The 25,793-nt window shown below is 38.1% G+C and overlaps 1 protein-coding gene and 1 long non-coding RNA gene across 7 annotated transcripts in view; one reads left to right on the top strand and one right to left on the bottom strand.

The window, feature by feature from the left end:
* The window catches only part of HMGN3 (high mobility group nucleosomal binding domain 3), a 30,992-nt gene that overhangs the window by 1,968 nt on the left and 3,231 nt on the right, over positions 1-25,793 (top strand). For all 5 annotated transcript variants that reach the window (XM_047734607.1, XM_047734609.1, XM_047734608.1 and 2 more), the window contains exons 2-3: positions 17,019-17,069; positions 23,718-23,747. In XM_047734607.1, coding sequence (XP_047590563.1) covers positions 17,019-17,069; positions 23,718-23,747 — 81 coding nt within the window. The remainder of the gene's footprint in view (positions 1-17,018; positions 17,070-23,717; positions 23,748-25,793) is intronic.
* Positions 4,967-24,108, bottom strand: LOC125102944 (uncharacterized). 2 transcript variants are annotated; one of them, XR_007128237.1, is made up of 3 exons: positions 24,051-24,108; positions 10,782-10,927; positions 4,967-5,978 (listed from the first exon to the last, which is right to left on the bottom strand). It is a non-coding gene; the product is annotated as an uncharacterized LOC125102944 (long non-coding RNA). The 2 variants fall into 2 exon arrangements; XR_007128236.1 differs by lacking the exon at positions 24,051-24,108 and adding an exon at positions 11,062-11,305.

The following is a 25,793-nucleotide window of genomic DNA, read 5'->3' as shown; positions in this document are numbered from 1 at the left end:
AGAACCAATCATCAGGAGATGAGTTATGGAGTGAATTCGTGCCATCCCTTTTCCTGAGAATTATTAACAAGTTTAAATGAACAGTAAGGTAGATGTGCACAAACCCATTATCACAATAGACCCTGATGCGCTGGAGTCCTTGTTGTTTAAGGGCCAGAGTTGGTGAAACCATTACTCTTACTTGATCTCATTGTTCACCTCTCTTAAGGAAACAGAAGGGAAGAAAAGAACAGTACTGGCTTTTGGTTGTTTTATTTTTCTGGAAGGCCCTGGAGTCCCTGTGAAGAATCTAGCCAGGCGTCCTGGGATTGGGGCAAATTTGTGGACAAGGGCCTGAATGTCATCCCGACGGACATCAGCATGTTCTTTGGAGATGGAAAACCTGTCCTTGATTAATAGGAAGGCTTTTCGTTTATACCTGGAGCCCAAAGTTGATACCTGGACAGAAGCAGCCACAAATTTAACATAGTTACCATGGCCATGCCATCTATCAGTCACACCTTAGAGCTGCCGTATGGAATCCTGGAGGTCACTGGAGCTTACACTGGAAACCACTATCATTAGGTAAAGCCTAGCTAGATACGAAGAAAAAGAACTGAAGACAATCTGTGCCTAGCACTTCAAGAGCTGTAAAGCTGGGGCACCTTCTAAAGCATTTACATATTGCTCCACATTCTTTTTCTTGACTAAAGGACTGCCTGTTCTACATTAAAATAAATTTTTAAAAGTGCCCCCTCAATACTTTTTTGCCACCTTGGCCCCTTTTTCTCAACTTTTTCCAGAAATCAAGAAAAGTTGTTTGATGAACCCCTGTTTAGGCTGTTCTGCAGAGTAAAATCTGGAATCCTAGCACTGCTTTAATGTCATGGGGATACATAGTTCACTCTCGTGGAACTTATATTTACATAATTCATTGAAGGTGCTAAGAGTAACAGGCACAAAGCACTTGAGTAACATTAAGACTGTGTGTGTGCGTGTGTGTGTGTGTATACACACACACACACAGTGTATGTGTGTGTGTGTGTGTGTGTGTGTGTATTCATTCCAGAATATGCTGTTCAGGTGTAGATTGTAAACACTGTAGGATTGATAGGGAAAGAAGGTCGAATTTGGGCTGATCTTGCAAGTGTAGGTAGGCGTCAAATATATACAGAGAAAAACAGAGTCATTTTCTGTAATCAGGCATTTGAATGCCTCTTCTGATTGTATCTTAATATATGCAGGGCTTGGTTATACAACTTAAAGTCCATAATATCCACATTAATGTAAAATGTTCTTTTATTTTTTTAATCATATCTTTATTTTGTCTGTATCTTTATTATGATAGTTACAGTTATATTAAACCAAATGGTTTTTTTATAACTGTGGTAAATATTTTTGGAAGCAATATGCACCCAACAGTAGAGAATTCTCTAGGTAGCATTAGATCTCTGAGTTTGCTAAATTTGAAAAAAGTTCAGCTTCCAGTATTTATTACCTAATGGGTGATGGGTCACCCACCACTTTTTAGTAGTGAGTGGAATAGCAGGGGAAATGATAATATGCATGAATGCATGTGGTGGTGAGATCATGAGTGACTGAGTTCTAGACTGTTCTGGTCAGAAAGCCATGAATGCCTGCTGTAATCACGTTATTATGTGATGATATGATGTTCTACAAAGAGGAATCAGCCAGTGAGGCCTAGAGTCATGGTCCTGGTATGATTAGCAACAGCAAACACATTTTCACATCCTATTTTTTATTTTTCCAGTACCTCATCACTGAAATTATTGGAAATGTCTTGTGTATCACATCAGAAATATTCTAATGAGGCAATTTTCCATAAATTTGGGATGTAAACATTAGTGTCTCTTCACACTCAAAGGCCTAAGAAAGAAAAGTCTGTCTCTAGCTTTGAAATTTGAAATGAGGTTTTATCTCTTTTCTTAAAGTGGAGAGTCCGAGTAGTGCTGGGCTTGGCACAAGAGATGCTTAACTAACAATATTCAAGGTTTCTGATTAATGTTTTAAAAAAGTATCACATGTCATAATACCAGAGACAGACTCTGTAAATTAAAATACAGATGGATGTGACTGCATGAAAATGAATATTTCAGTATGACAAAAACCCATTGTTAACAAAATCTAAAAACTTAGGAAAAACTGGGAAAAAGTATTTGTACCACATATCACTGAACAAATTTGCTATTTTTAAAAAGATAAAAGTGTCACATGTCCTTATGGAAAAGGTGTATATCCTTATAAGAAAACAGCAGACTCAAATAGATGAAATGTTCAGTTTTGCTAGACAACAAAGAGATGTATATTATTAAGAATAAGGAGATGTGATTTTTTTAAAGCCAATCTGGTAAAAAAAAGATTGGAAGTGTCACTGCCAAGTGGTAAATGATACACTCTAGCAACAACCAAGCAGTGTGGACGGGAGTATAATTTCCCTTAAAAAAAAAAAAAAGGCCTTATTTAAGGTATGATCTACTTATCATAATGTCCATTCATCTATTCAAAGTATGCTAATCAGTAATTTTAATTAAATTTATAAAGTTGTATAACATTACCATAATTCAGTTTTGAACCATTTCCATCACTCTGAAAAGGTTTCTCGACTTGTTTGCATCTAGTTTCTGCTCCCACCCCAGTTCCAGGCAACCACTAACCTACTGATTCTATAGATTTACCTTTTCTAGAAATTTTATATAAAAGGAATCAAACAACATGCAGCCTTTTGTGTCTGGTTTCTTTCAGTGTAACGTTGCTGAGGTCCATACATTTTATAGCATGAATCAGTACTTCTTTTCTGTTGCCTAAAGATATTCCATTTTTTATTCTTTCACAAATGGAAGGACATTTGGATTGTTCCAGTTTTCAGTTATTATGAATAATGATGCCGTGAATGTTGATGTGTAAATCTTTGATGGACATATTTTCATTTATCCTGGGAAGTTTCCTAACTGTAGAACTGGTGGGTGGTAAGAAAGTCTATTTTTTACATTTTAAGAAACTTTCAAATTATTTTCCAAAGTGATTGTACATACTGTCAGTGGATGAGGGTTCCAGTGTCTCTATATCCTGATATTGTCACTTTTTATGCCTATAGCCATTCTGATTAATTTAATTTACATTTCCATAATAACTAATGACAATGAGCATCTTTTCATGCGCTTACTAGCATGATGTTATCTCTTAGGTAAAATGTCTATTCAGATATTTTGCCCACTCTTTTTTTTTTTTTTAAAGATTTTATTTATTTATTTGACAGAGAGACACAGCGAGAGAGGGAACACAAGCAGGGGGAGTGGGAGGAGAAGCAGGGTTCCTGCAGAGCAGGGAGCCTGACGTGGGACTTGATCCCAAGACCTTGGGATCATGACCTGAGCCGAAGGCAGACTCTTAATGACTGAGCCACGCAGACGCACCTTGCCCACTCTTTAATTGGGTTGTTTGTCTTACTGAGTTGTTAGAGTTCTTTAAATATTCTAAATACAAGTCCTTTATTAGCTGTATGGTTTGTAGATTCTTTCTTCCAGTCTGTGACTTTTAAAAACAATTTGTCTTAATGATGCCTTTTGATTTTGATAAAATCTACTTAGCATCATGTCTAATAAATCTTTGCCTAAACCACAGTACAAATATTTTCTCCTAGAAGTTTTATAGTTTTCACTCATATTTAGTTCTGTGGTCCACTTGGAGTTAATATTGTATCTAGTGTGAGATAAAGGTTTAAATTAGCTCTCTCTCCTTTGTTTTGGTTTGGTTTGGGTTTGGGTTTGGGTTTTTTGGTTGGTGTTTTTTGTTTTTTGTTTTTGTTTTTGTTTTTTTCATGTTGATAGCCAGTTTTCCCAACGCCAGTTGTTGAAAAGATCATCCCTTTCCCACTAAATTGCATATATACCTTTGTGGAAAACCAATTCATCATAAATATAAAGATTTCTTTCTGGGTTCTCAGTTATTTTCCATTGTCTGTAAGTCTGCCCTTCTATCATACCACATTATCATGATTATTATGGTTTTATAGTAAGATCTGAATTCTGCTAGTATCAGTCCTTTAGTTTGTTGTTCTTTTTCAGAATTGTTTTGTCTGTTACATTCTTTGCAGTGTAATAGACAAAATACCTGCAAAAACACCTGCCATGATTTTAAAAGGGATTGAATTAAATCTATAAATCAATTTAGGATGAATAGCCTTCTTAAGCATATTGAGGTTTCCAGTATGAATATGAAAGGGCCTAAGCACATTTGGCATGCCATCCCATAAATGCTTGCTGAGTTTAATTGAGTTAATATTGATATGGTACCTATGTTGAGTAAAGGCTCCAGAATGACGGCTTTTACATTTTATTCATTGATTCACTTATTTCATGTTAAATAAACATTTATGGAGCATCACCTTTATGCAAAGTACCATCATGTTGGGAAAATAAGTGAATTGGGTTTTTTTCCAACCCTTTTTGAATGAAGTAACTGCCCTCATTTGAAGGATCTTTTAGTCTGATAGGGAAGGTAATATACATATGTAAGTAATTATAATTCATGGCAAGAATTAATAATGAGCCACAAAAAAGGCTGAGAATTTAAAGGTTTGGCCAGACCACATGTGCACAGAAGAAACACTGACAAGAAGTTGTTGGTTAAGAGGGTTGGAGGTTATAGCCTTTTTTTTTTTTTTTTTTTTTTTTAAATCTCAGGAGGATTGGTGCTAGTTTGTTATTAAAGGTGATCTGTCATGGGTCTTTTCTGTGAAGTCTTGCTTTCTTTGAAGTATAAGGAAGTTAAATTCAAGGCCTGTTAGCAGTTGAGATTACATTGTGTGCAGTAACTGCCCTCCCTCATTAGTAAGTGACTTCAGGGCCTTTATGCCTTTCTTGTAACCATTGTCTAGTATTATAAAGGTGGTTGTCTGACAAGCACCATGTTTCTAAATTAGCACACATTATTTGATTACCTAATACAGAATTAACTTCGTAATCTTCCTAATTTGACTTGGCTGTGAGATATTTGATTTTCAAGGAAAGAAAGTAGTAAGTTTAATTATTTCATATACTTGGTAAGAAGATAGCCTGGTATAGTTCGGACACGTACAGTTTACTAGCTGTATGATTTAGGGGGCATTGCTTAATTTCTTCCTAAACTTGGAGGTTCCTAATTCTCTCAGACTCTGTTTTCTTGTCTGTAAAAGAGGGAAGCAGATATATTCTATCTCATTGGGTTGCTGGGGAAGTTAAATGAGATGGTGAATGCAAAGTACTTAGCATAGCACCTGGCGTGTGTAAAACAGTCAAGGGGTGTTCATTATTGCAACGATGATATTTTCAGTTATTCAGAGAACTACAGTGAAATAGCAGGCTTCTGATAAGTACCATGCTTCCATTTTGTAGGAGGACAAACAGCACACACGGTGTATAGGGAGCCGGTAGAACTCACCCTGCATGTTTAATTAACTGCAGTTCTAGAAGGAGATGTTCAACAACCAGATAACAAATGCAGTGTTTCTGAAGGAACATAGCTTTAATCTGGTGCATTTTTACATGGTTAGCTTTTCTCAAAGAAAAAATATGTTTAAAAATATTTCCACAGAACATTAAAATTCCCTTGGCAAATCAGTTATCGAGTAATCCTCTTTTCCTGTATTTTCTACCTAAAACACTGCTTATGTTTACACCAAAGTTAAATATATTCCACTTTCCTGCAGGGTACAATTTGGAAACGGTGACTGAAATAAACAGCATTTTAGCTGTCTGCTTTCACAGTACCTAGTATGTTGAAATATGATGTTAGTCTCCTGAGTAATTTAAAAATCAGTGTTGAAGATAACAAACCAAATCAAAATGTTGCATTCCTTTTTCACTGGCTGCATATTTTTTTGCCCATTTCACTGTGTTCTCAGAAGAGTTCAGTCACATCATTTGGTGTGATTTGGTTCAATCGGTTCAGTTGGTGATATTGGTTCCTGGTCAAGGTATTTATCAAGTCCAGTATTATATCTGTGGACATATCCAGAAATGGGGCCATTTAGACATGCTGAAGGCAAATGCATATTTGATCACACATAAAGTAAATGATACACATATTCAGAAGAGGGAAATAGGAAAAACGTTTTTAAATTTCAAAATTGGTTGCAAAATTTAATACTTTAACAATAACAACATATAAATATATTTATTACTATTAAAATTGAAATAGCTGCCATTTATTGAATGCCTGGCTGTACCAGACCTTAGCTGTTATATGCTTTATATTCATTAGGCATCTTATTTTAAACCAAAGTATGTGAAGCTGTTAGAGACAAACATATATAGGAAGCATTATCGTGTAATTTCATATTATTTCATGTTATTCTCACAAGTTATATGAGGCTATTCTCATCTCACAGATACGATAATGACAGCCACGATAAATAACATTTAGATGGCTTCCTACAACTCAGGCACTGTTCTGAGCACTTTGCATTAATGAATGGAATCCTCCCAACGACCCACTAAGGTATACGTACTCTTCAAACTGCCATCTTACGGAAGGCCCCAGTGATAAGAAATGGCCCAGCTGGGACTCCAGTCCTGGCAGTCTGGCTCCAGAGCCTGTGTTTTTAACTGCCAAGCCCTACGGCCTCTCATACACAAGAGAATATGAGGATTTAGTAAGATGAAGGAATTCCCCCCAGGTCACGCAGCTAGGAGGTAATAGACCCAGGAATTCTAAGCCAGCCTCTTTTACCCAAGAATTTTGCTCTTAACCATCACACCAACAATACTTCCATAAATGTTTATTTCTGAGAACCTTGTGTATTTTTACTTAAACTAAGATGCCCGGTAAATGAAACAAGGAAGAATCAAGAGTTATATAGATATGCGAGTGTTCATTTAAGTAAATGTTGTCTTTATTAAGACATAGGCTGATGCCATTTTTTCTAGGTTCCTGTCCAAGTTACCCAACAAGTCATCGTTATCTGTGATCGTGCCCTCAGGTTGGTCTCAGGGTCTAGGCCTGTGCTTCTGGGAGAGCCACGTTGCCATGAAGGCTTCTGGATATTTCAGTTAACTAATGGACCTTAGGGCCATATACAAGATAGGTATGTGAACAGTGTCCTCACCTAAGTATTGATATCTTTGAGTATCCAGACTCAGTGTTTCCTCTAATTACCATAAAGTGCTGGATTTACTATTTCCAAGATATATTGTCTTCACTAATTTGTTCTATATAGAATAATAGGGATACACTCTTGTGAACAGAAACATGTAAGTACCTGGCATAGTATACAATATATTGAGAGATTGTAATGTAAATATTATGTTTTTTTCTACTTAGGCATTGGATTTTAAAAATGAGCAGGTGCTTTTGTTTTTGGAACTCTTCAAATAAGAATAAAAGCTTTATAATTTAGAAAATCTTTTGGACCTACGACTGAATGGATTTTTATTTCAGGTTCTGGATTATCAAGATTAATGTGTAATTACAAAAGTTATTTTTAAGAGGTATGCTGTTAGGTGATATTATTTTAAAATTGTATTTTGATTATTGTGACCCCATGCAAAGATAAATACCAAGTCTACCCTGAGAGGTGTTGAGTTTTGCTTTTGGGGTTTTTTTTTTTTACTTTATTTTTTCAGTGTTCTGAGATTCATTGTTTATGCATGGAGAGGAGAAGGGTGTTGGGGGAAATTGGAGGGGAAGATGAACCATGAGAGACTGTGGACTTTGAAAAACAAACTGAGGGTTTTGGAGGGGAGGGGGCTAGGGGATTGGGTGAGCCTGGTGGTAGGTATTAAGGAGGGCACATATTGCATGAAGCACTAGGTGTTGAGTTTCTTATATATTTTTATTTTCTCTCTTTCTCTTTTCTTTTTGAGTATAAGCTGTATTTTTTTTTTTACAATACTGAACAGAATTAGTTAAATTCTACTTTGTGGGAAGTCATGAGTATTAAGCATGGTGTATGTGGAAGATAAAAATACCAAAGATTTGAGGTGATCAAAATGTGAAGCCCTGAAGGCTCCTTCTGAAGTTCTACATGTGTTCCATATAATACATTTTTTAAAACTATATTCTTTCTACTTCTCATTGCTTTCCTTTACCTCTCCTCTTCATTACAATTTTTAATTTTATTATACCCCTTTTGGTAGTCACATGCAATCACATCAGACCTAGCTGATTATCAGTTTTGCAAAAATATAAGGAACATCATAACTGTATTCACCATTTGCTAGAAATTAATTTATATCTGGGCAAATAGGAAAACAAAGTAACCGTCTGGAAAGATCCCCAGGTGTAAATGTTGGAAAACTTGGATCCAGTGTGGACTCCACCACTCTTTACCAGGGCAAAGTCACCTGACCTCTTTGAACTTCTATTCTTTGTCTGTAAAATGGGAATGTTAGGGTCACCCATGTATATTCCCATGTTATCGAGAGGACCAAGTACAACACAATGTATAAGTCTCTGGAAAATGTCAAGGGCTATAAAAACTAATAGAAAAGATTTGGTGTTTCGTCTGTAGTCTAAATAGTGAGATAAAGATACTTTTGTCTGTGTATGTGACCATTCAGAAATCCGAAATGGTACATTTGTGTGCATCTCAACATACAGTATTTTTAATGAGAAATTGTTTATTATTGTTCATGGGTAATTGTTTAGTGACTCAGCAATGAAGGGCATAGGAAACATTCCACTACATGTTATGTGCTTTTCGATAAGATCTACAGATTAAAATATTTCCCAATCTGGAAATCTTTTGCTCTTGTAGCATTCTAGATCTGCACCCAATTTTGAAATTCAGAAAACTGACACAAACCACTCTGAGAGGTGTAGTGCTAAGGAGAATGAACTCTGAGCCAGCCTACCTGAGTCTGAATTCCAGGTCTTAATTTACCCAAGAATACCAGCTAGGTAATCTTGAGCAAGTTACTTAACCTCTCTAGTCTCAATTCCTCATTTATAAAACTTCACAAGATTGTGGTGAAGATTGAAACATTTAGATCATTGCCCATCACATAAGTGCAAGACACATTATTTCTTCTTCTTCTTCAGTGTCCTTTGTTTTATCCTTTTCCCAGACCTCAATACCTAGAGCCGTCCCTGTAATATACACAGGGACACTTATGCAGTGTGATTAATAAGGACATGAACAGCTAAGTAAGTCAGGCCCATCATCCTTCATTTGTACTCATGAAGAAACTCGGGCAGAGGGAAGTGAGATATGAGCCAGACTGGAATTCAGGCTTTTGATTTCAGCCAGGTGCTTTCCCATCTGTACAAAATCTCTCACATGAAAAACGTAAGTCAGGTGGAAGAGGTGATTTAGACCAAAGAGATGTGTGAAATGTTTAAGGTTGTTTATTTCATATTAAAGATGTACTTCCGTTATGCATTATATATACCTATGCTAATAAAATATAACCCAACATCCTAGAACACGGCTTTTTTTTTTCTTTGTTATCTTTTATACCTGAATCCCCTGAAAGTGTTTCTCAGAAAAGAGGTGGTTGCTATTTATTTTGGGTCATCCAGTCTTTTACAGACAAGTTTTTAACTCAACTGCTTTTATTTCTAACAACAAAATAATATTTGGGGAAGACATACTAGTCTGATGTGACCTCAATAAATGAATTTGGGTTTATAAAAGGTGATGAAATTAATAGACATAAGCAAGGAAGGAGGTAGCTGAGACATTTAACATTAGTTTGAGTAATAACTCTCTTAATGTGATCTCTCATTATAAGTATTGGGTTTTTAAAGATTATTGTAAAAGTTATGCAGTATTGGAGGATCGCAAACATAGATCTACAGAATGAATGAAAAACAACCATGCCAATGTTAAATAACGATTCTTTTGGCTTAAATAAAAATTTTAATGTCTGTTTCATGTATCATAGGAATATTTGAATTTAAGAGTACTACCTATTATTTGGAAAACCTCTAGAATTTCATTGGCAGTGCCCCCGTTTGAGGGGGAAATTAACATTATTTTAATCAAATAGTTGAGTTATATATTCATTTTAGCAGTAGAGCAACAGAGTTCGTTATATGCACATTTCTCTGTGTGGGTTATTTGGATCTTTCCTCCCAGAATTTCCTCTGCTAACCAGCTCACTCTTAGACTGCTTTTCTCCAGTCTTGGGTTTGTAACAGAAAATGTAAATTAATTTTTAACAAAATTCTAGATAATAATAAAGAGGCTTAAAAAAAAAGTTGGCCAGCAAGTTAGGGAAGAATCACCTCAAAGTAGGTTAAAAGAAGTAATTATTGGTTTAATTGCATTGATTTATCTGCTCCCAGCTTTCCCACATTAGCATGGACAGCCCAGGAGTTGAGACTGGTTTTGTTCTATGGCTGCTAGAAAATGGTTACTTGAATTTCATACAGACTCTAGGCTCTTAAGTAATTCACTTAATTTATAAAGCAATATCCCTTGTCACTGTCAATCTTAGAAGAAAATCTCTAAGGGCCTACACTTACCAACAAAGAATTTTTGGAACTTTAATATAAGGCCCTGCACGGGTTGCTGAGAATCCTGAGCCTTCCCCCTTTCTTGTCTTGTATGGCTCAGAATGATGGCACAAGCCTGGTACTAGCCTTACACGTCCCAGCCGTAGGCCACACCATCAGTATCTGTCTGCTCAGTTAAACCCACAGGCGCATGCCATTTGAACTGTCCCCAGGTAACTGCTGAGGGGTATAAGGATTTTCCTGTCTTCTCTGGTATCTTCTTGAGTTTGGAGGGAGTTACCACTATCCCGTGGTAACTGCTGTTTTCGAAGAGAAAGCAGCTCGGCAATGGGGTAAAATTTTACCTGTTGATTCCTTCTGGATCATCTGTGGAACAAAAATTTCAAGTTTCTTCCTGCTAAGGACTGCTGGTTTTGTTTAATCTTCAGGAGAATGCGGTTGTGTCCCCTTAGGGCATTTTCGCATCCTCAAGTGCAGGGCTCAGGCATGTCTGTGTAGGGAAAGAATGGGGATGGGACCGGGACCGTTGGTCCGCTGCTGAAGGAATCCATCCTCCCCATCAGCTCTCCTCCTACGCTAGCCCAAGGAGCATTCTGCATCCATGGGGTTGTGCTCTTGGCTTACCATCTTGCTCGCTCCAGTGTCTTCCTATGGACCCAGCTTGAAGCAATTATGAATACATGTCTTGAACAGAAAAGAAAGAAGTAGTATATAAACCAGATTTATAAGTCATTTAAGAAGTGCAGAAAATGCTGTGGATAAGCCTAGTCATGGAATTTGTGTTAGGGCACTGTTAAACCAGATTGAATGGAACAAATTTTCTTCTAGTCTTTTTTTCCCTCAATATTGCTAATATTTTTATTTGGAAAAAAAAATAAATACAGAAAAATCCAGAAAATAATATGTTCATTTACCTGCCTCTCAAAATTCACAAATTTTAATGTTATCATTTTGCTTCAGATATTTTTGAAATAAAGTAAAATGTTACAGATAAAGTTTATCTTTCCTTAGAAATATCCCCTTGGTTCCCTTCCTTTATCATCCTCCTTAGAGGTAACCATTATCATGAATTTGTTGTGTATCCTTCCAGTCCATGATTTTATACTTTTTTGATATATGTGTCATATATAAATCCTTAATATTGATTTGTACATGTTTTAAAATTTGTAAAAGTGGAATCATATACAAACATTATTCCATTTTTCTCTTTCTGTCACTTGACATTATAATGGATGAGTGTAATTTGTTTAGGTATATTGTGATTGTTAACGTATTTGGACTTTTTTTTTTTTTTTTTTTGGACTTTTTTCTAAGGACTTATTTTGTGGTTTTTATTTATTATTTGTTCTTTTCTTTCCTTACTTTTTTTTTGTTAAATTTTGCTTTATTCCACTCCTCCTGATTTGGAAGTTTATAGATCTTGTTCCTTATGTTAAAAAATTTAAGGGCTATCTTTAAAATTTATTTTAACAAAGTCTAAAATGATTCTGTGTCTGTATCATCCTCCAGAACAAAACCAGGATTCTAGCATGCTGTAACTTCTCAACTATTCATTCTGCTCTCATTTTTTGTGGTTATTATGGTCTAGAATTATGCTGTCCAGTATGCTAGCCACTAGCTACATGAGGCAGTTAAGTACTTTTTAAAAAAGAGAATGAGCTGAATTTTTTAAATTTCAATTTTAATTGATTTAAATTAAAAAACCTATATTAGATTAAGTTATTGAAAAAATTTAAATATGTTTGGAACAACCTGGTTTTGTGAAACTACTATAAATTTTATGAACTCTTAAATATAGATCAGGTAGTCTGGTGAAAACCTAGCATTTGAGTGGAGATGTGCTTATGTAAAGTGTAAAGCACATGCTGTATTTTGAAGATTTAGTATCAGAAAGCTTTGTAAAATAATATTTCATTAATAATGTGTAAATTGATAACACATTGAAATGATACAATTTTAGATAGATTCAGTTAAATAAAATATTAAAATTAATTCCATCTATTTCTTCTTTTTTAATGTGGCTATTAGAAAAGCTGGAATTACATGCTGTATTTCTATAGGACAGCACTGGTCTAGGATTTCTGTTGAAACTCTTAAACACAAAAAAATAGGTGTTATTATCTACATGTAATAGTTAACTAGATTTACCAGTATTTCATACATTACTTCATATATACTTTGCTTCCATCTGAATTCATTTTTGTAATTGCTAAATTTGATCCATTAGTAACAGGTCCTTAGTAAAAGGAAGGTTCTGTTGATAGTTAACTCTCTTAAGTATTTGTATTCTGAAATATCTGTATTTTTCCTTCATTCTTAAATGATAGCTGGTTCTAGGTTGACAGTTATCCTCAACTACTTGAACATTACTCCATATTTCTTGCATTTGTAGTTGCTGGTGAGAAGTAATTCTTTGTAGATAATCCATCTTTTAATTGATAATTTCTAAGATTTTTTTCTCACTTTACTATAGTTTTACTACATCATGTTTCACTGTATTTATTTGTCTTGTTTCCAGTTTGTTCCTTGGCATAAGCTTTTGATCTGGAGACTCATGACTTCAATTTGGGAAAATTCTCAGCCACCGTGTCTTTGCCTTCCTACTAGTACGTCTGTTCCTGGCTTCTGAAATGTCTGTTAGGTGTATGTGGAGTTTCTCAGTTAACCACCGTGTCCGCTAACCTCTCTAGTGTTCATGCCTTTGTTGCTCTCTGTTGCGCTCTGAGCTAATTCCTCCTCAGTCTATGACAATTTATTATTTCTTCTGTCCCTGGTCTAGAGCTTATGTTTTGAGAGTTTTTTTTTTCTTTTTTATTTCAGTGAGCCTACTTTTACTTTCAGAATTTGTGATTCAAAAAAATTCAGCTACCTGTTGATTTTTGCCAAAGTTCAGGCCTTCTTGGCTAATTCTTTGTACCCATCTGGTCACCAGGTGTTCAGTGATCCACCTTCCTGATGACTTGTCCTCAGATCAGCTCTCAATGGTCTTCTAAACTTCTAGAATCCCATCTGACCACCATGTATGGTGGCCATTCCCTTCCTGGCTCTCAATTCACTACTTTGTACTCAGGTGCTGAAGTAGCCTCAGATAGGTGAATGAGACCTTTTTGTTTGGCTGTGGTTCTCTACCCTCTTGACCATTCTGGATTCGAACCAGATTACCACAAACCTGCTCTATCCTGGGAAGTGAGATGAGAACCTTTCTGCCTTGGAATTCCTCAGACTCACCTCATCTTTCCCATTAGCCCACTAGAAAGTTGAAGTACATCTGAGATCATCACTATACATCCCGCAATCCCCATTTCCCCCTTTGTCTTTATTCCTTACAGTCTCTTGGAACAAAACCTTTGGGCTTCTGTTTTAATCCCTTCATACCATACACTCCTTCCTGTCCCCAGATTCATGGCTAAGTGTTAAAGGTAGACAGGGTGTGTGATAAGACAGTCTGAAATGGTAATTCCATCTGAAATTACTCTGTGTAACCCTGTTCAACAAAAACAGATGACAAGGTTACAGGGAATCTGGATGTGTTGACCTTTAAGGTTCTGTTGAATATAATTTGACATTTGATAGTTTAAGGACTCACTAAGATACTTATTTCATTGCATAACATCTGTATAACAATTCAGCATCTACGAAATGCTCTACCATCTCTTAGTCTCTAGGATAATGCTTGGGAGTTTAATTCATTATCATCTGTCATTCACGGACAAAGAAACTGAACCACTGGTAAGTCACTGGCCCAGATCACAACTCCTAGGTAGAGAGCCAGCATTCAAGCCCATGTCCTGACGGGCATTCATGCTAAAGTACCACACTGATCCCAGGGTAAAGATCATCTGGCTTGTTTCTGACTAAATTGTTATGTGCTTGTTAACAGAAGGCCCCTGAGGAGAGATTGCCAAAGAAACCAGCTTTGCCTTGAGTTGTAGTTCTTCACATTTCCAGTCTTATATTCATTGATCAGAAGCCATTAACATTTTCACTTAAACCTGGTTTTTTGTGTGTGTGTGGTGTCTTTCCAGGTTTCTCTCTCTTTTTTTTCCCAGTTATTTGCATCTGACTTAGGTCAGTGTTTAGAAAGTAATCTCCCAGTCATATTGCTCTCACTAATGCACTTCAGAGAAAAATACTGAAAATTATGTCATTAACATCCATTTTTAACTTTTTTAACATCAGTTAACATCAGAATAACTGTGTGCTACTTCTTTAAATGCCTACCAGTTACAGGTGGCCTAACAGGTGTGAAAGCGAGCCCACCACGTCTTTTTATTTTTTTTTTATTTTTATTTATTTTTTAAATTTCTTTTCAGTGTTCCAGAATACAGTGTTTATGCAACACACCCAGTGCTTCATGCAATACGTGCCTTCCATAATACCCACCACCAGGCTCACCCAACCTCCCACCCCTTTGCCCCTTCAGAACCTTCAGATTGTTTTTCAGAGTCCACAGTCTCTCGTGGTTCATCTCCCCCTCCAATCAACAGAGGGTCTCATTTGTGGCCAGAAGGGTCGAGTTTGTAGCATGGAATAGAGCAAAGCCAAATAAATGGTCCACGTACAGACTGTCTTCATATGCTCGCACTTTGTAAGATTTTACTGTCTCCAACTTGGCCAGCTGATATAGCAAGATCTGTGAATTAGAAATTCCTGTGCAAGAGAGTGGGGAACAGAAAAGAGAAGCTCTGTTTCCCTTCATGATAAAGAAGGTTTCAGGGAAGAGGGGAAAATGTTGGTTCATTTGGGAAATAAAAACTCCATGAGAAGCGCCTGGGTGTTGCAGTCGGTTAAGCGTCTGACTCTTGGTTTTGGCTCAGGTCATGATCTTGGGGTCCTGAGATTGAGTCTGGCAAAGGCAACGGGCTTCCCACTCAGTGGGGGGTCTGCTTCTCCCTCTCCCTCTGTCCGTTCCCCCGCTTATGCTCCATAGCTCTCTCTCTGTCTCTCAAATAAATCTTGAAAGAAAGAGAGAGAGAGAAAAAGAAAGGAAGGAAGGGAGGGAGGGAGGCAAGGCAGGAGGGAGGGAAGACTCCTAGGAGGGAGGGAGGACTCCAAGGAAGAAAGAGCTCACTCTATGCACATGCATGCGAGGTTCCAGAGAGAGGTGAACTGACGACTGTGGGTACCAGGCAGCCCTCAGGGAAAATTAAAGGTTTACTAGGTTGTCTGCCTTGAAAAAAAGCTTTTGACTTTCTAAACGACTTTATCTACTTCTGATCTATGTTTTACATGTTATTTTATAATCTCAGTTTTTTTAATTTAGCATTATTTTATGTGGACTTTGTATGTATTCACACAGCCTAACTATTTTTAATCCCATTGAATTAATAATTACATAGCTTACTTAAATATTTCTCTTTATTTACTGATCATGTGAGTTGTTTCCAGTTACTCCATATTAGAAACAGCATAACTAAGACTGTAATTTTACAGCCTTTCTTTGAGTCCTGGTTCCAAAACTGGGATTACTGGATCATTATGTAAGATTAGTCCTGTGTGTCTTTCTCAGATTGCCAGTTTGTTCTTTGAAAATATCATATTAATTTACAGTGTCACCACGGCCCACCAGACAGTGGGTTTTATGATCTTTAAAATTTTTTCCTCATTTTAATAGATGAGGCATTACCGCATAGCTGTTTCATTTTGCTCAAGCCAAACATTATGCTAAATGTCAGTTTGCTCTTTGTATGTTTTCTCTTGGAAACTCTATTCATATTTTCTGCCCACCTGTGTCATAGAGATTGAATATTCACCTTCCACCTTTGTATGTTTTAAAGTATGTGAAATAGTTCAATTTTCTAATTAGTTTCATCATTTTCATCTTACCTACTGCCTTTAGCCAATAAAAATATATTGGGATCTGCAGCATGTCGCTTAAATCCAAGAATATTTTCCCCACAGTTGTATCCACAGTTGTACGCACATAAAGGAGTCAGGTGTGAGCTGTCACCAGTGTGGGCAGGTGCTGCCCCAGGGGCTCAAAATCAGGAAACAAGTCAGCTGGGGTGGCAGGGCGTTGGGCTGTCCTGCCAAGGCTGGGAGTTCGGTAGAGATGCTGGAGTTGATGATGGAAGAATAATAATCAAGACACCTGTGTCAAGTCCTTTCAAGAAGTGGGCTAGAAATCAAAGCGAGGCGAATATGGAACAAAAATATGCTTTTGTGCTCAGGCCGAGCTTTCTTAGCAGCCTCATCTTAGAGAAACAAAGCGACTGGAACGTGTGGTGGATTCCTGGCACCACCGCCTCTGGCCGCTGGGTCCCTATTCTTTAGTGATGGAATCATCAAAAATCAATGCAAATGGCTTAGGGTGAGTGCACATTAAAAACAGGGGTTCCTATCAGTTCTTGTGCCACTCCGGGGTTAAAATTAGAGCAGTTATGCAGATAAATGCTGTGTGTGTGTGTGTGTGTGTGTGTGTATAAAATGTCTCCTCTTACAAACTTACTTTTTCTCCACAAAATATCTGTTGACTTATGTGGTCCTGTGAATTGAAATAGCTATTTTTTTTTTTTTCCAAATCTGCCTCAAATGTGTGCTTTCCCTTTTAAATACAATTGACTGAAATATTTTCTTTCTAGTCTCCAGAGAATACAGAGGGCAAGGATGGATCCAAAGTAACTAAACAGGAGGTAAGTGTATCCTTGGCATCCTGTATTTATTTTAACTGGAATTTTTTAATATTGTTAGGATTGTCTATATCTGAATGCATACAATTCTGAGTAAGGTTGTTGAGACTACATAAGCCAGAGATAAAAGGGTCACTGTGGAGTGTCTCTTGGCCTAGGTAAATTTCAGTTGAATACACTGATGAGGCATTTTTCCACTTACTGTGTTGTTTATGTTTCTACCTGTTGGTCGTGCTATCTGTTAGAGTGGATACTGAGAATTCCTTCTGGGCAAAGAGCGAGATAATAGGTAAATTCATCAAGGAGAACAAAGTCTGCCTTTCACACCAAGGAAATGAGACTGTTGATTTAATAAATTGTCTTCTCCAGTGAGTGAACTATAAATTTCTTTTTTTGTTTCTGAATATTGGCCTAAAAGGAATTATCTCTAAAGTAAAAAACTGTGAAGGACGCACAAAATGTCAAAATATTAAAGTTCTTTTTTAATCAAGAAAATTCTTAGAGCTAAGGATAATTAATTAGGTAACAATTCAAAGAAGCTCTGTATTAAAGTACAGAAACCTCCTAAAGCTAAGAAATGGAGAGAGATGGTTGCATCCATGATATTATCATGAACTTCTAAAAGGAGACGGATGAAAAAGTGGCAGATTAGATGCTGACTCTGATGACAGCCATTCACTTTTGCACAGAGTGTAGAAAAACTGCAGCTCTTACCCTTGAGCTTATAAACTAAAAGGAGTCATGTGAGAGACAAACCATATCTGGTTAGATTCTTTGATTGGGTGATTCATACTGTGGTTTAATAATTCAGAGGAGTTTGTCATGATAGCCGAACCCCTCCACAAAATTTGTTCAAGGAAATGTGTTCTGCCAAATGGAAAATCTTGAACAGAATCTATAATTAATTTAAAAGCAAAATGGGGCACTTGGATGGCTCAGTCCTTAAGCATCTGCTTTTGGCTCAGGTCATGATCCCAGGGTCCTGGGATCAAGCCCCACATCAGGCTCCCTACTGGGCAGGAAGCCTGCTTCTCCCTCTCCCACTCCCTCTGCTTGTGTTCCCCCTCTTGCTGTCTCTCTCTGTCAAATAAATCAATAAAATCTTTTTAAAAAAATTGAAACAAAACAAACAAATCTGCCTGTGGCCAAGGCCCCACCATCCATTTACCCAGCATTCAGTGTCTAATAGTTTGGGAGGTGAAGTTTGTGGTCCCATGTCGAGTTACTGAACAAACACTAGAATCAACCGAAAAATGATAAACGCATGGATTTCCTTGAAAATGGCAAAATGTAATTTGTAGGACAGTTGGCTAAGTGTAACAAATCTTAATGTAATTTTTAGATTTGGACACAAAATGCATTTGGATTTTTCCTGAGGAACTGCTATTTAAATTGATCTGTCAGTCAGAAAACCTAGAAACCATTACACACAATAGATCTTGGATAGTGTAAACAGTCTTTCCGATCCTTCTACACAGCAATCAAGCTGGTTAGAATATATGTAAGAGATTTTTGCTTATCCAGGTAGCTGTCTTATACATATTATTTTAGCCTCAGTATTGTAATTATTTGTGTTATTTATATATTTTATATTATTATTTTTAATATTTTACTTTGTATTATTATATGTATTGTTACTGCTAGCAAAAATTGTTCCTAGAAAAAAACTCTTCCCTGTCATTTAAGCTGAAACCAGCTTAAAACTCAGGAATTGTCTTCAGGACATCAACACAATTGTTTGAAAAGTGAAAAGGTCAGTCAGTTAGCTGATAGGTTAGGGTAAGAACTTTCAGACAGTATATTGATTGGTTTTTTTCCCCCCCAGTGAATTAATTGACTGAATTTTCTAGTTATGTCATTGAATATGCAAAGGCTTGACTATAGGGAATCAGACTATAGATATCAGTTATAAAGAGGGATCCTCTTTTGAAAATCCTCTTCCACTGCCATGATATTTCAAAGGCGTGGAGCAGAGTATAGTTTTTGGACAATAAGCGACCACAACAATTTGTTAAAAGCATTACACTTGGCAGTTCACAAAGCCCTTTCATGTTCATTATTTTATCTGATCAATTACAATAACCCTGAAATGAGGGCAGAGCACATTCATTCCTCAACAGAAATGTATCATGCACCTATCATGTGCCAAGCACTGTTCTAGGCTTTGGAGATTTCACAGTGAACAGAAGAGGCCAAAATCTCTTCCTTCATGGAGCTTCCATTTTAGTGGAAAGAAATAATGTCACTGGATATTTGCTAAGAGAAAAATAAAGCCAGGAAGAGGAATAATGAATATCAGAGAAATGCTGTGTTGGAGAATAGGCATATATTATTATTTCCAGCTTTACCGGAGGAAACAAGGTCCTGAGAGAAATACATTATTTTCCACAGAGGTCACAACTTGTGTATTGCAGAAACAGGAAAGATATTTGAGTCTCCTGATTCAGAATCCCTTGTCCTAATGCCACTTTTGTGGTAATCATAAATCTGGTTATCCAGTGCCATTTTTCTGTCTTCTTCATTCCCCAGTCAAGGCTCCGATAGCCATCTTTCTCTGCTTCCCAGTTTTGCAAAAACCTCATTTCTACTTGGCTGCTCATTTTTCTTTGGAAATTCAAAGCAACTTGACTTCTGGCTTTTGTCTTCGAGTACACATGGTCCCTGACTTGTGATGGTTTGACTTATAATTTTTTGGCTTTACTGTGGTGCAAAAGCAATACTCAGTCGGTAGAAACTACGCTTTTTCCCAAGCTAGCTATGTGTGATATGATACTCCCCTGTGATGCTGGGCAGTGGCCATGACCTCCCAGTCAGCCCCATGATCATGTACAACCCTTCTATACCCAGACAACCATTCTGGTTTTCACTTTCAGTGTAGTATTCAATAAATTACTTGGGGTATTCAACACTTTATTATAAAACAGGCTTTGTGTTAGATAACTTTGCCCAACTGTGGGGTAGTATACATGTTCTGGGCACATTTAAGGGAAGCTAGGCTAAGCTATGATGTTTGGTAGGTTGGGTATAAAAAATGCATTCTCAGCTTATGATATTTTCAACTTATGATGGGTTTATGAGGATATAACTCCATTGGAAGTTGAAGAATCTGTACATGGTCAAGCTAAGGAGCATTAAGAAATCTTATATAAAAAAAAAAAAAACAGACTTCCAAGTCCCATCGGAATGGCCCATACGTTTCAAGCAGTATTCAGCAAAGTCCAGTGGTTCTACTTGAATCCAGCTACCGCAGTGAACTTTGTCATAGTGAAATTAGACTTCCATGTTCTTTTGCAACCAAGATGCTAAAGTAAAAGACTCTGTCTCTTTTGGAGTAGCCTTCACCAGGATTTGCTCCAACCCAGGGAATGATCACTTAATCAAATGCTTATTGAAGACTTTCATTGTGCTCAGCACCTATACACCATAGTGACAAACCCTCTCATTTCTTGTTTCTGTAATTCTTGGGGACATGTCATTCTGAAAGTCTTTCCTCCTCTAAGAACCACCCTTTGGCCACTTTTCCCAAGGATTCACAGTCAACAAATTGAGAAAAATTATTCCTGTCTTTTTTTTTTTTTTTCCTGTCCTGCTCAACGGTCCGAGTCTCAAATGAATACTTAAAATTCTAGTTCTTTAAGGAGGAAAGAATAGCAGTCTCATCCCTTTTATAGCCAATAAATACAGCCCATTCGTTTATAGATTTTGAGGCTGTGCAAGCTGGTGGAACTTTCTAGGAAGGTGAACACACTTGCATGCATAACCATGCCGCTGCCTGAGTGAAAGGTTCGTCTCAGTCTCCACTGTTTGCTGTGAAAAAGAAAATCTCTTATGATGGTTACTGGAAAGGAAAATTCAAGAAAAGTCCTTTTTTTATAGCATAGAAAGAAGAGCTGGTAAATTTTAGACAGAAAGTCATAAAATGATTTTACAGTTAAAGATGTGCTTTTTAGAGACGGTGGTTTAGACAGCCTGGAGAGGCAGATCTTGTTTTTGCATTAATTTCCTGGGCTTTTTATTTTGAAACTCTTATACTGGGCCTGAATTATAAAAAGATAGGGAGTCCTTTGGATCAGAACAGCTTTTGGGCCCTGTAGAATAGTGCTTGCTTGGGGTTGGACTATCTCTGGAAATCCCAAAGGGCTCTCTGACGGCTGCCTCTTCAGTATGCTCAGGGGTTCACATGGAGAGGAAAGGAGCTACAGCACCAGAGTGGGGCAATTTTTCACATGATTTGGCCTCACTTCTGTGAGATTTTACTCAGAACCACTACTTGGAGGATAGGAAGGCAATAATAAGTAGTAGTTAGTATATTTGGCCTCTTTTCAGATCCCAACCTGGACAGTAAGTGAGCAGTGGCCTCAGCCCGGCTCCGCTCAAGTTCCCACTACTACATGTTTCTGGTGCTTATGCATTCTGTTCACCTCAGCATTATTGAGGGCCCCCGCTAAGCACTGGAGCTACAGAAATGCAGGAGGGGTACAGACATGAGACAGATGAGGCGAACAGTGAGGTAAGGCTGAGGAGGTACACATACGTTGACACAGCTAGAGAGGGAGTCAGATAAAGTCCCTTCATCCCTCTTGAGCATAAAGGCTGCCATTTTTTCCTCTCAGAGTGTCTCCTTCTGAGCCCTCTTCTGCCAGGTGTGCGTCACTGGGGAGAGAGGGGCCAGCTCTTGAGGTCATGCAGAAGCATCTGTGCTGAGTTCTGTTTGGTAATTAGTGGATGCTCGGAGAGCATTTTGAAGAAGCACGAGTTACTTGCTGGCTAGCTTAACTGCGACTGTTGTCTTTCCTTTGGTGATACTCAGTTCATTGCAGTTAACCCTCCTGAGAAAGGCATCATGGGATTTGGGTCCTGGTTCCCTGTGACTCGTGGGTGCGTTGTCATGAATGCACCCGTGGTAACCCAGCAGACATCGTGCTGTTTCCTCCGGAGCATGTGACACAGGCGCTCCTCCCCTGCTAAGCGTTGAGTTGTACATTCCCTTACCCCATGCAGAGAGTATATCATGGCTGCCTTCACTGGTGCCGTCTCCTAGTCTCTGCACCTTCTGCTCTTAAGTCCAACTCTGATTTTTCCCTTGAGACCCCAGGGTTAAAATTATTCATGGAGGCTCTGGCCCTTCATTTCCTTCTGTAGTTTAAAGAAAGATGAGTTTAGCCTCCTCCGGCTATTTTCAGGAAGAAAGTTCTTAGACGTGAAGATGGCAAGAAATATTTCTTCCAGTTTGGCCTGACCAGCTGACCTGCACTGACCTAAGCACGGCTTCAAGAATTCCATAATTCCTTGCCATTGCGGCCTGGGTTCCTACTGACCATTTTTGCTGACCCCCTTAAAACAATTATTTGAAGCACATAAGCTATTGTAATGAGGCAAAGTCTGCATAAGGCAGCAAGAATTAGGGAAAAGATCAAGTTCATTTTTTCAGCACAGCCTTTTGAGAATCTACTATACGTTTGGTGGTACGTACACTGTGTTCTGCCAGAGACAGAACAGTGAGTACAACAGACAAAAAGTATGGAGTATTTATTTCTGGAACACTTTTAAAGAAAGGCAGTTGTACTTTCAGCATGTGAAATCCCGTGGGGAGCCATCTTTTGCTGATGGTAAGGAGAATATCAGTTCTGTGTGCTTCTTTCTGAAATGCCTACAACAGTTTGGCTATTTTAAATTTTCTTTGCAGTCTCATTTGCTTAATTTGTACCGTCCTTGAAGAGAAAAAGATTTCCTGAAAAATGCCAATCTCAACCCAGTTTTTCTAAATTTTCTAAACTTCCAAATTAAAAGAAAAGATTAATGAATTTGGGGGGGCATCTGGGTGGCTCAGTCAGTTAAGCATGTGCTTTCGGCTCAGGTCATGATCTCGGGGTCCTGGGATGGAACCCCACATCTGCTCAGCCAGGAGTCTGCTTCTCCTTCTCCCCCTGACCCTCCCCTCTGCTCATGCTCTCACTCTCTCTCTCTCTCCCCCAAATGAATAAATTTTTAAAAATCTTTATTAAAAAAAGATTAGTGGGCTTTTTACTCTGTCTAAATCTTTAATTAAACATACACATTTAGCAAATAAATAAATATAAATACCTGTTACAGGTAAAAGAAAGTCTTTCTTGTTAACTGCCTAAGATTTATCCTCATTCTCCTTTCAAGCATAGTAACAAGTCAGGGAACTCCTATTTCTGTTTCTACACAATTGTATATGTCTTTTTTTGTATTAATGTATAAGTTTTAGTTCTGTTTGTAAGGAACAAGAGTCAGACTGGAACTAGTTCTTAAATAGCTCCTCAATGCTCCCGTTGCTCATTTTATCACAAAAGTAGATTATGAGTCGGAACCTAAATTAATCTTCCTTTCTTCTTCTTACCCACAATACCCTTAATTAGGAGAGGCCATTTCTTTGAACAGTGTGTCTACACATCTTTAAAAACTTCCTCTTGAGTATTATGGTACCCAGGGTGCTCAAAATGTGTCTTACTGTGCTGACCAGGAGCCATACCATTATGGATCTTTCTGGGCTTTTTCTACTGCAGCCCAGTAATGGGAGTCATACCATTACACTCTTCCAACAAAGTCAGATATCAGGAATGAATTTTTAAAAACCAAATTGGTTGGGTATAATAAGAATACATATTTTTTTCATTTCCTTTGTAGCCCACCAGACGGTCTGCCAGATTGTCAGCGGTGAGTACTGTGGAACCCCCTTGTTGTTACTTCTTAAGAGTCCATGTTCCCCCTCCATTCAGGACAAAACAGCAGAAAGAAGATTAAGGTGTTATTTCCCTTGAGTTTTTTTATTTCCTTTTTGGAAATTACCTAGTCAGAATTTCTAGTAAACATGACCAGTGTTGCCAAGCAGTTCGCTTGAGCAGACAGGTCAGTGAAAAGTCACACAGCCAGCCCCATTACCAAGAATATAAAGCCCAGGAAGTTGTCGGATATTGCTAGATCTCTGCAACAAAAGAAGCACGTTAGGTCAAGTCCTACCTTCTGATTCCACATACGATGTGCTCAAGTGGATAAGAATTTGGAGTCTCCATGGCTTACGCTTCCATCAGAATGTGCGGAAAGCTATCGGAATCCATGTGCTAGAGCCTCATTTCAGAACCAGAGAATCTTTGAAAAAGTAATGATCCTACTTTGCCACTCAGAGTCTCCCTCTGTGGGTGAGGCCTGGGGCAAAGAGAAGGGTTAATTAAGATCATTGGGTATGACCAAGCTCTGGCCATGAATGTGCTCCAGCCCTTCTCACTGTGCTGTGCTCCTTGCTGGCTCTCATGCTCCTCCTTGCTGTCCTGCCAATGTACCCATCCTCATTCTGCCGAGACAGGTGGTCAGCCTGGCTCTCCGATGTAGGAATTTGGTTAAAATAGCTGCAGCCCATGTTGCACACTAAGATACAGGGAGAAAGGCATTGGCTTCTTGGCTGCCAGGATATGCTAGCTATTTTGGCCTTTAGTGAAGCATGGATTTCATCCTTGGCCAACACCTGTGCCTGGCACAGAGTAGGAAATCAATGCAGAAATGTTTATTAGGACACTGACAAGTTCAGAAGTATGGCCAAGTTTGGGTTGGGTGAGGCAGTGTTTCACGTGAATAGCAACCTAAGGAAGTGATGTCAGAGCCGCCAGAAGGATTAAGAGCCAGGACATGTGTGGGTACACAGTGAAACTGGATTCTACGGAAGCCCCCTCAAGATGGTGTGCTCTGTCCAATATTAACTTTCACCATGGTTCAGTAGTTCTATTTTAACTTTTGTTAGGGTTAGACATTATACTACAAGCCACTGTAGTCCATGGACCTGTAGCCCAGTAAAGACCTCATAAGTCAAATAAAAACCAAAATTTAAAACCAGGATTGTCCTGAGCACCATAAACACGCAGAATAAGCACCTTCCACTGAGATCATTGCCCATGCTGCTGACCCAGAGCCTCCTCGGTGGCCAGTGGGACTATGGACTGTAGAACCTCCTCCTTTCCTGTCCCATGAATGCACTTGAGTGCTGAATTGAGGAGAGGTCTCTCTTACAGAAAATATATAAGAAAATTATTTGCTGTAAATTGTGAAAAAAACACATGTTAATTCAAACAATCAAAACCTGAAATAACACAATTTTTTAAATCCTGAAAATGTAAGAACTCTGCAAGTTGCTGTATTTGGGGAACAGACTATAGATTTAGAGTAACAAAAACACCCCTTCCTTCTCAAACCCAGTTTTCTGGTGTTTTGGGGTTTTTTTTAATTTGAAAATTCATGTCTAACAGCCTGTCTTCTGGAATTGCACTGTCTACGATTTTCCTTTATGCCCTTGATGAACGGGGCCAGATTCAATTAATGAACCTGAGCCACCTAGAGACATTGGGGAGGAATTTTTCTCCAGAGGGGGAGACCCTGGGCAGTGTTTTCTGCTTAGAAACCTTTCTCCTTAGTGCTCCTAAAGTACACTTATTTTTTTCTAGCTTGATGAGAGAAATATTTGCCCTAAAATAGCTATAGAAAACCAGAGGCTTAAACCCGTTATCTTCCCCAGTGTCCCCACATGCACCCTGGTCTAGGAGCCCTGAAAAGCAAGAGAGAGCTGAAGCCCCCTATGGAGGGGACCTTAGCCACAGGACAGGCACTGCTCATGGCAATGGGGAAGAGAACCACCCGAATCAAGAGAAAAATAGTCACTTCGTGGACTCTTCGGCTACGTTTAAGAAAAATCTTAAACTTTGGATGCTAACAGAG

This window comes from Lutra lutra, chromosome 6 (assembly GCF_902655055.1).
Source record: "Lutra lutra chromosome 6, mLutLut1.2, whole genome shotgun sequence".
Lineage (NCBI taxonomy): Eukaryota > Metazoa > Chordata > Mammalia > Carnivora > Mustelidae > Lutra > Lutra lutra.
Note: the sequence above shows the minus strand (reverse complement) of the source record. Positions and strands in the feature narration are given on the sequence as shown.